Source organism: Glandiceps talaboti, chromosome 21 (genome assembly GCF_964340395.1).
Source record: "Glandiceps talaboti chromosome 21, keGlaTala1.1, whole genome shotgun sequence".
Classification (NCBI taxonomy): domain Eukaryota; kingdom Metazoa; phylum Hemichordata; class Enteropneusta; family Spengelidae; genus Glandiceps; species Glandiceps talaboti.
This window is the reverse complement of record NC_135569.1, coordinates 13,939,109-13,951,018: the sequence shown is the minus strand read 5'-3', so window position 1 is coordinate 13,951,018 and position 11,910 is coordinate 13,939,109. Positions and strand designations below refer to the sequence as shown.

The window sequence follows — 11,910 nt, the reverse complement described above, 5'->3', positions numbered from 1 at the left end:
TACCTAACTAAGTGTTCTTATAGCAAAATACCTGTAAAGCCAGATGAGGAAGTGTGGTGCTGTAATTTCTTACTGGAAAATTCCTGAAGCACCGTCCATGACTGCCACAATGACATTTGATTAATCATATATACAGGGTCATCGGGATGACTTTGAGACCAGTCAACATATCCAGAGAAAAAGGGCTTGCTGTTTAAATACCACTGTAAACAAAGAATAAATACACAATTAAACACTCTAAAGACCAACGCTCTTTTGTGTGTTCGTACAGTCCACTATGATTGTGTTTTGCATGCCTGCACGCACGCATGCCCTATCTTCCTGCTTGCCTGTGTATATACTGATGTACGTCCGTCCGTCCGTCCATCCATCCATTCACCCTTCTATCCATCTATCCAGACAGCAGCCAAGCAGGTGGACAGACAGACATACACACAGACAGACAGACAGAAAGACAGACAGGCTGACACACACACACACACACACACAGACACACACACATACACACACACACACACACACACACACACACACACACAGAGTACAGTACAGACTGATTATCAGGTCTGTAGAAAAAAATGTAAAGAGGCGGTTTTACAGTGTTAGTTACCTGATACAAGTTGCCAAGATTATATGTTCCTCCTTTCCAAAAAAATGTTGTTGTGCTTTGCCGAACAAAGTCTTCGAGTAATGTGTAATTTGTCTCCTCTTCAAAAAAATGATTATTTATTAAACGAATTGTTGTCTTTATACCAACATCTTCCTCAAACCCAAATGTTGGAGCAAAATTAAACCGAAGTACCGCATCGTGGGCATCTATTACAAAAGAAATATCAGATCTTATAATACATCTTGTTCATATAGCCTTTATTGATTGGTTTAGATCGGATCACGTGGTATTGACTATGAGCCACCGTGACCACCATTTGCATATAGGGGCAATGTTCACATTCGATTTTCCCTAGACCAGTATTCACGTAGCTCGGACGTCCTATATCAGAGATTTGCTTTGACTATGGAAATACCATGATCCTGAGAATGCGATGCTTTATATAAGTTACTTTAATATTTGCCTTATTTCTCTTGGCTACATACAACACCTTTCGTCTACTAATGTCCTTATAGTAAGACAGTGTACAATACATTGCCACACAGACCAATCTGATTAAAATCTGATGTCACAGTGGTGAAAAACGGCTAGATGCTTGCGCTTATAAGTAACCATTCACGATGAGCGTTACATTGGCAGCTGTGCATACTGGATAAAAAACAATTTAAACAAACACCCGGAGGATTCCGTTGACGACACGACCTATCAGTGGCGGCGCTGTCTCTCCGTACGATTTTGAAAGAAGCATGCTGATTGCAATTGGTTGAAGAAACCTTTCAAGATCCTTGCGATTCAAACGAGATTTTCTATTACACAGGGTCAGATGTGGGAAGCTAGCGATCACCCGGAACAAAACAAACGATACAAAACGATGGAAATAGATGTAAATAAAGACATCTTTCACCACATCAGATTTTAATCAGATTGCAGACAGACATGAATACCCCAAAACAATCAATGATCCTAATTGAGATTTTATCCTTTGTACAGGATATCATCTATACAGTTTATGATTTTCCTAGAGGTATATATAGGAATATGGCTCCGTCATTGTTTGGTCATACCCTTGTCAACATTTACAGGGATTACCAATGTTTGCAAAATGGATTCCTTACAAATATTAATTGACAGGATTATTATTATGGCTTTGGTTTCAGTAAGGAAACTGCACATACTTCACATTAAGATAGCAAAATTGAAAGAATGCAGTTTCTTGCTACATTTTGTCTTAATAGAATAAACTGACGTGCCACCATGCAGACTTCAAATACAAACATCAAAACATTGGTGCCAGTGTTTCTGCATCTAGTTGCAGTACGTCTAAATGGTTTATGTTATTTAGACAAAATGTAGCAGAAAATTGCAATCTTCCTATGTTAAAGTTCTGAATGTGCAGTTTCTTCTTAGTTTCTGTTTGGCTGTATCCCACCCGGCCGGAGATAGGAGAAATTCAATATTCAATAGTTGAACACTGAATATTCATGAAAACAAAATGAATACAGCTGCCATGAATATTCAGTGTACAACCATTGGGTAACGTAATTCTGCTGTCTCCCATGATGCAATAGCCCATAGCAAAAATACCATTCTAGTTAATAAATTAATAAGTAAGTAAGTAATACAAATGCCTATAACTAATATAAATGCCCAGGTGAGCAAACCTCATATGAGACCCGTACCAAAATTAATAAGTATTACAGGAGAAATGAAGATACCTTGGTGTTTCATTCATGAGCCATGATGCTTTACACACACACACACACACACACACACACACACACACACACACACACACACACACACACACACACACACACATACACACACACATGTATGCACACACACACACGCACACACACACGCACACACACACACACACGCACATACACACTGAGACACACACACATACGCACACACGCACACGCACACACACACCTTCAACTGCAACAGAAACTATTATAGAGATATTGATGCAACACAGAGTGGGAATGCAAAAGTAGACAAGTTACCATGCTGATTAACAGTTGGAAAATAAACAATAGAAGCCATTAAAATCATCAACTCTGTGTGTAAGGGGAGTCTGTTTCTATTATATTTAGATAGATATGCTTTATCTGTGATGTGGTTAAGGATCATACTATGTCTCTCTCTATCGTTGAATTGTCACTGTGTCTATCTTTACTTTGTGTAAGGAACACATAAGGCAATAACTTCATTTCTCCTGGATATACTCACCGATTTCTTTCCCAAGTAAGCAATTCTTCATCGTATCCGAGCTGCCAACTACAGCACACGTGTTGTATCTTTGGTTACTGTCTAAAATAGACCGTTCTGTTGGAAAATACTCCCCCAGACCCATTTCACAAAACGGGCTATCACTGCGACCTAATATCAAAATAGGTGCCTCTCGATATAGTGTACACAGCATCTCATTTCGGTCAACATCTGTTCTCCCATTCAGACGATCGTTAAATATTGGCATTTTCATAACTGACTTATGAAAGCTCCTGTCATAGGACTTCAAATAAGCACGTAGTCTGTGATCGGAATCCTCATTTACAATTTTGTCGACCAGATATTTTGTCCTGGAGTCATTTTTCGGTGGTGTGGGTCTTTCCATTGGTCCGAAGCCGCTGTCGCATGTAAACTTTTCCAATACACCACTGTTAATAATCGAAGGTTGACCAAAGGTACTGTTATCCCCGTAAACTAATCTGTCAGCCCCTTGAGGTGAGATGCTTTTGTTTTGAAAAGTAACTCGCTCGACGATAACATGTTTGAAATCTATAGCTGTCTCCTGCAACGTCAATGTCGTCAAAATCCCCGTGACCGCCACACATATCAGAATCAGACAGAAAATCGATTGATATCGTGGTGTCGAACTCATACTCGGCTCTTATCTTGTGCTTAACCTACCTGTACAGAGATTTCAGGATATCAAATTACAATTAAAATCGACTAAGGCCTAAACAAATGTTTGCTTCCGGTTACCCGACCTCACCTAGTTTTTCACTGCCGACCCTAACTTTTTTTAAGCATTCCGATAAAAAAATAATAAAACCGTGAACATTGTGAAGTCTCGCAAGAAATAGTGGATGCGAAAACTACCATCAACTCAAAAAGACGATATAAACCTATGGTAATGGTTGTACATCTCATGAAATAAAATCTCAATAACAAAGAGACAATATTGAAAACAACGGTAAATTATGAAATAGACTCCTATACATGAAAAAAATATAAATAAAAACAAATAAAAAATCTATCTACCCCACATAGTCTAAAATTGAGGGTAATCGGAACCACACCCATTTTTTGTTAGGCCTTATCAACAACATATTATTACACAGATAACAGCAGTTTTACTTTGGTACCATCAATGTACATGTATGTAACAATTTATATGAAATGTGAAAATTGCATTCTTAAGATATTACCTAATTGACAAAAATCATTAAGGAAGTTAATTATCTATCTATATATATATATATATATATATATATATATATATATATATATATATATATATATATATATATATATATATATGCGCTCTGCCACTGCGGTATAGAGCACTGTCTAAGTAGATTGATACTCACCGAGTTATATATATATATATATATATATATATATATATATATATATATATATATATATATATATATATATATATGTGTGTGTGTGTGTGTGTGTGTGTGTGCGTGTGTATGTGTGTGTGCGTGGGTGTGTGTGTGTGTGTGTGTGTGTGTGTGTGTGTGTGTGTGCCTCTGTTATGCGGTTAGTCACTCGGCAATTAATATAGTGTAAGCACTAAGTTCTTAACATGTACATACACCACCCTACTGTGAGTACAATTAACGTACGTCCTTGCATTAGCTTATATCTACATGTAGCAACAGTAGGTTTATTCTATTCAAATAAATTCAGAAAATGTATTGTCTGCATATGAAACCCCAGACAATTATCTTCAGACTCGTTAACAAAAATGACGAAACTACCCTCCATATAACTGATATACATGAACAACAAAGGCATCAAAATAGTAGGATGGTGACCTAAACAAACATTAAAATTATTGCATAGCCGCATTCAGAATAGATACTGCTGATGGCAGGAATGATTTCTATTAACAACATTATTCTTTGCAAATGGAACTCTATAACGCCGCCGAGAGTGAAGCTGGTGTGGAAGTGAGTGTGTGTGGTGGATGTGTTTGGTCGTTTACTATGTTTTATGGCTTTTTTTACTGCCAACTGATGTAAGTGACAACAAGAATATTGCTAGATTGCTTGCTACCTTTGTTTATAATAGCAAACCGAAACCTCGATTTCCGCCGTGTCATAAAATTGTGCAGATCACCATTCTTCAGTTTGTTTCAACAATTGATCAAATTTAAGATTCACTTTACTGCCTTGCAAATTGGTCACTTACATTAAAATATTATCGTTTTGATCAGCGTGTAGCCGTCCACCATTACTCGTAAATCACCTCAATTCTCAAACACAACGTTGAATGGAGTACCAGACCTACCTGCATCTGTTTTGTACTGTTTTCCCTTTCTGCTAAAATTGATATAAATAGACCTTAAAGGCTGATAGTGAGTCACTCAACAATCCTATACGAACACAAAGAACAGCTAGTGTAATTTAAACGTTCACTTACCTCGAGAGAAGCGTAAGAATGAGAGCCGTTCATACCACAATGTGTATTATTTAAATTGCAATATTTAAATTCATGATCCGCCTCATTTATCATATTGGTAAACTTACACAGACTGTGCAACTCTTTGTATTACATATAAACAGATAGTATGTAAATACATCCACACTACAACAGAAATATTTAGTGTCACAGTAACATGCTAAATGGTGTGTTAATGTATAAATATACGCATGTACTAAGTTTATTTACCCCAAATAAATAGAAAGTGACGTGGGTAAATGAGGTAAATGGCTTACTTCTAGTCTGTCCCGTCACGTATTTATATACAGAAATTCACAGCAAGGTACTCAATATGACTCAAAATATATAATGTGTTTTGTACACACGATTAAAATTACAAATATACAGCCCCCCCCCCTCCCCCGGGGGGGGGGTTACTCGGGGGGGGGCGACTTCAGATAAAGATGACTGAAAACAACCCGTGGAAAAAACCTTGTTCAAAATATGGGGTCAAAAGTCGTACGTGCATTCAAAGAGGTGGGTCAAACCTCTACATAATGCTTTAATAATCAAGATTCAAAAGTCTACATGAGCCAAAAAGCGGGAGTCAAAACCGCAGTACATATGTATATACCCTTTCTATGGGAGTATTATTGGGAAAAGGTCTGGCTTTGATATGTCTTACAGAAAAGGAATTACTAAAAGTATGAATGAATTATTCGTTGAACAAGTAATTATCAACTTTACAGTAAATAAAGTATCTACGTTGTATGTATGTATGTATGTATGTATGTATGTATGTATGTACCGGTATGTATGTATGTATGTATGTATGTATGTATGTATGTATGTATGTATGTATGTATGTATGTATGTATGTATGTGTGCGTGCGTGCGTGCACGTATGTATGTATGTATGTATGTATGTATGTATGTATGTATGTGTGTGTGTATGTATGTATGTGTATGTATGTATGTATGTATGTATGTATGTATGTATGTATGTATACATGTATGTGTGCGTGCACGTATGTATGTATGTATGTATGTATGTATGTATGTATGTATGTATGTATGTATGTATGTATGTATGTATGTATGTATCAACCCCTAACCCAGTACAGGGTTATGTCGACGATGTCAGTGCGTCGGTTACAGACGGTGGGAGTATCTCTGGGGCTGTGAGGAAAACCGCCGAGTTTATGGAAACAACGGGAATGGAGGTGAAACATCGAAAGTGTGCCGTTCTGCATGGTAAAAGGACAGGTAACAACTGGAATACGAACGATAACACTGGTGATATCCAGCTCCACATCCAGGGCGCCTCACTACCTATGTATCGGAGAGATGAGTCATACACGTTTCTTGGCTACGATATTAATATTACTAATACCGCATCCTTGTACCAAGTCAGAGAAGTGATCAAAGATTTCAAAGTAACCCTCGAAAAGATAGACGCTTCACCGTTACCAACCACAGCCAAACTACAGGCAATTAACATAATGTGCTGTTCAAAACTCAACTTCTATTTTGCCAATTTAATTTTCAGTTTACGGAATTTGAAAGAACTTGAAGATGAAATCATGTCATGTGTGAGAAGCTGGCTGAGTCTAAATAAATCATCCACTCGTTCATACATTTTTCCCCACGGTCTGAAGGAGGTTTTGGATTTTGAATCCAACAACAATTTATTCCAGAAAGCATATATCTCCGTTTTAAATAGTGACGATATGCAGGTTCAAAATACTGCACGTTCATCTTTAAATCTTCACATGCAAAAGAGAAAAGTAACAAGGGTATCTAAATCAACTACTGAAGACAATTCTTTCGCTGGGTATGAAATATCTCACGGAAATCTGAAGATTAACTGGCCAAAATCTGACTGGGTACATCTGAATGATCTATGTGTACGCGACTAGACCCGGCCCTTGCACAAGAGCTATCCTTTTGTTCACCACAGGTATACCCTTGGAGTAATTATATCAGTATAATTACTGCAAGGTATACCACTATACGTATAGCGCTTTGTTTACAGTTTGTGTCAAGGGGTGAATTAGCTGAACTCCGAGCTGATTTCGGGATTTCTCTTCCCTTTCGTTTGAACCATGATAATTTTCTTGCCAACCTTTGCCTCTCTTCAGTCGTTTACATTGTTAGTCAAGTCTATGAGATCTTTCAGCGAAAGAGATAGACAACAGATTTTAAGTGAACGACTGAATTTTACTCTCTGAGCAAAATGACAATTTCAGGTAGTCAACACTCTGATAAATGTAAAAAGACAATGTATTTGTTATGCTATTTATGCGAAAGAGAATTAATTGAAACTCCTAACTTGAAGCTACCAGCGATAAAATATCCAGTGTAATTTGCAGTTTTTATAGCGGATTTCCAGAGCAAATGGGATGGGGGTATTTCCTGTATTTCAACCCTTCGAGCTCGTTCAGTTTGCAGCACAACAACACACACATATGTACCAACATTTATGCCAGTATTTGACATTAATATAACATTGATTTGTCTTTCAAAAGAACGCGATGTTGTGCCAAGAAGATGCAGACAGTTGAAATTCCCGGGGGCGGTACCAGTGGCCAACTCTGGTAGGGGTGTGTAGCCAGTGCTGGAAACCTCATGCCCCATACGTTAGACCCACTTTGACAAAACATCAATACCCCATTTTAGACCATTACAGGTTTCTAAAAGATGAAAGTTTAGACCTAACAACTTTTTTCTTAGGAGGCAAAATTTTGGAGCAATTAATGGCAGTTATAATTTGATTTGATAAAGGACAATGGACCAGATTTTAGACCAAGCAAAATAAAAAAATAATGGAAAATGGACCCCAGTTTAGACTCTTCAACTCGTAAAAAAACAGACCCCAATTTAGACCAAAAGGGCTAGAAAATGCACCCCAAAGGACGGCACATATAAGTATACTCATATAAGGGGAGAAGTCCCCCCCTCGGGGTTGAGACTCTGTGTAATTGCCACTGCCAAGACAAACAAAAGCCTTACGATGTCCATGTACGAGAATTGTAATACGGCCATCATGAATTATGGCGCCCTCTCGCGGGCGTAATTATAAGCTTGATACACTGTTGAGTGATGATAGACCGTTCCTACCAGACATTTATACAGGAAACATACTATATACTCCTACAAAAATCAAACTCAAATTGAGTCTAGAGATAACATAAGAGCTCCCCCCTCTAAGTTTTAGAGTCAGATGAGGACCTTTAAGTACGTGTTAATTTTAACAGGCCTGAAAAAACGGACATGTATACGTTGTCACTCTGTTGTACGAGTTCATGACGATTTGCTAAACACAATGGTAGCTAGCCTCACGAAGCTGTAGTAATGTTGAAACCGTGTCAGATATTCGACAATTGATTTTTGTTTTAACTATTGTAAATGGTAACTCGTGGTAATCTTGTGGGGGGGGGGGAAGGGCATAGGAGGGTGAAGGAAAAATCTTTAACATGTGTCCAAATTTTACGTTTAGGAAATCCCTAAACGTAGGGGCGATAAAAACGTGTACCTATTCCATGCTTAAGAACTGACCAAATTCACAGTAAGGTCCGGTCTCCGGGAATGATCTGTATAGCGCCACCAACGGCTAGAACATCTTTATTCCGCAGATTATGTATAAGACCAGTTAAAATACTAGTTGACAAACCCATCAAACTCAACACGCAATTCCATCAAATCGTGTATTTTAGACACATTTCAGTTTCCCCTGCTCTGAGCTGAATCTTGTGTTTCCCCTGCCGTCATGGAAGGGTCTGAAATAATGCCATCCGGTACGATACGTTTCGCCTTCTTTGATTCCTTTGCCTTCTTGACCGTCTTCGAAATCACGCAGACATATATTGACGAGCGAGCGTGAGAAAAATGAGCATGCCTTGTGAAGCATTAAGTATGAAACCTTCACCCAGCGACGGAAGAAGACTCAGATTGGTCAAGAAGAACAGTATTCGAACCTTGTCAAACGCCATCGAAGCAGTGCTTGTCCTAGAAGAATCTTCTGTTGAGTTAAACATATAGTAAATAAAGATTAAAGTGACCACATGGATGAGGGTTGTTTTATTAGTGGGGAGGGGGGGTGATTTATAAAAATGGCTCTCTACTGGAAAAGTCAATGTGAAACAACATTTACCAAGTGTGTGTGTTTGTAACTCAATGGATTGCAAAAAGCTATAACAAATGTGTCTGGCTTAGGCTGACTGTAACAGATTTGGCTAACTGACACACATAAGTATTATTCCCTCTACGCCGTCTCTCCGATTTTCTTTCTATTTTAAGAACAGAATAGGTACTAACAACTTTTATTTTAATACTTAGCATACTTATGTCTACGGTGTTGTTCGCTTACCTCGTCTATATGCATGGCTTATTAACAGCCTAACTTTAACAACATATAAACAATGTAAAACTAACATTTAAATTGAAAAGGATGTTTTTAAACATTACATTTTTTACTGATAGAGAAAAAAAATAAATGTTTGAATGTCAAGTTTAAATGTTAATTATCAGTTAGAAAATAAACAATTGCAGCCATTCAAATCATCAAGTCCGTGTGTAATGTTTTCATTAGAAGCCTGTTTTACTACACTGTGAAAGAATAGCAATGCTTATCACTGTTCAATGTGATTGGGCAAAGGATCCTGCTGTGTTTATTGTGTCTCTGTTAATGTTAGTCTAGAGTCGAAATATGTCTATCTCTGTGTCAAAACGTAAAGCCCGGTTTTGAATCTGTCATCATGTTAAAACAGTACTAGATGTAACTAGAGTATCACTTTTGATCAGACAACCACATTATATTTACTAACAATTGTTAAAATACCAATAATTAAACATTGTACTTGTTAAGCAGTGGTCGATAATTATCCATAAGCAGTACAAAAACAGGTTGAAATCGTGATCGTCTTTAACAAAACATGTTTACCCACAGGTGATGCAATGCTCTACTGTTCAGGGTATATGATAATACAAGTAAGTTATTGTACCTAACAACAACATTTCAAAAAAAGTTGCAGTAGCAGCTAAAGCCTTAACGAATTTAGCATAAAGCAACATTCAATGAGGAATATTCCAATAATACCTACACCCATGGCATCTAGATCGTATGATGTCTCGTCATGTGTAACTACAGAAATCAAACTATAGACAAACTTAACACAGACGCACACTGAAATATTGCAGTTGTGTTGGGTAGATTTATATGTTTGTTATAGCGAAGCTTTAGTTATGTTAATATAATCACACTCGGTAATCAAGATAGTGTAAACACTGAATGAGTTTTTGAATGTCCAACCGTTAGAGGAGTATTGCTAAAAGAGACACCACCCTACTGAGAGTGTAACTACCGTTATCAACGTCCGTTGCTAGCGTATATCATAGACAGTGGATATCAACACATTTCAACAATACAGTACTTTTAATTAGAGTTTATCTTAGTCTGACTATACAGCTTGGTTTCTGTAGAATAATCGATCTGGAAAATAATTGTGACGTATCACCTGCTTTTATTCCCTTTCCAAATTTTAGTTACACAAGGTACGTCCTACTTCTCTCTTCCTGGTATTATCCATTATTTGCACTCTTGAATTCATCGTCCGGAGAGCCACCTTTTAAAAACATTCAATTGCGTCCGAGTCGTTCATGTCGAAAGCACGCACTTTAGGGACTTAACATTTCCTCAACCTCATGATCTTTCGGTGTTAATAGCTATTGACGCCGGATAAAACGCACTTTAGGAAGTTAAATTTTCTCACAATTTTATAATCTTACTATTGTCTGTCTGTCTGTCTGTCTGTCTGTCTGTCTGTCTGTCTGTCTGTCTGTCTGTCTGTCTGTCTGTATGTATGTCTGTATGTATGTATGTATGTATGTATGTATGTATGTATGTATGTACGTACGTACGTATGTACGTACGTACGTGTGTGTGTATGTATGTGTGAGCGTGCGTGTGTGCGTGCGTGTGTGCATGTGTGTGACTACATAGCATTACGTTATAGGATTTAAACTCATGTTCTGCGTGCATATGAAAGTATGCATGCAGCAGTGATCTTAAAAAATGTGTTATTATAAATACCATAAATCAGGAGTTAGAAATGTCAATTGATCACGACATGGAAAACTAAACATGGTATTAAAAGCAGTGAAATGACGGGAAATGATTTATTTCAGTTTGACCTGTCTGACATTTAGACAATACCCATTCAGATTGGGTGCAGCTGTGCCACTAGTGTCAATTGTCTAGGCTTAAAATGGCAAGCTGTCAAAAATTTTAATGTTAATAAACGTATACTAGTCGATGAAAGACACCCTAATTGTTGTATATCTTTATGTGATATCTGTAATGTCAATAATCTAGTTTATTGTTTATCATTTTAGTGATAATGATGAAAATACATAACTTTATGAAAGATAATTATAAGTGATTAGATTGTTGATATAAATTGTGAATTCTTCAAAGGAGGCTATTACTAAACCAGCTACATGTTGTGGTTTTACTTCATACAGCCATTCTAGTCTGTCTTAAATAAAACTGGCTTTCAAGGTGCCGACAATTCACCTACTTTTCCAACTAGCTAATTCGCTCAAAGACACACATATGGCTATAGCACATATCAGAGTAA

The 11,910-nt window shown here is 37.3% G+C and overlaps 1 protein-coding gene across 1 annotated transcript in view; it reads right to left on the bottom strand.

The window, feature by feature from the left end:
* LOC144451274 (beta-galactoside alpha-2,6-sialyltransferase 1-like) overlaps positions 1-3,230 on the bottom strand; it is a 4,681-nt gene extending 1,451 nt beyond the window's left edge. The window contains exons 1-3 of the mRNA XM_078142076.1: positions 2,846-3,230; positions 611-816; positions 74-203 (exon numbers count right to left, since the gene is read on the bottom strand). Of these exons, the coding sequence (XP_077998202.1) occupies positions 74-203; positions 611-816; positions 2,846-3,230 (721 nt within the window). The remainder of the gene's footprint in view (positions 1-73; positions 204-610; positions 817-2,845) is intronic.
* Between the last annotated feature and the right edge of the window lie 8,680 nt (positions 3,231-11,910).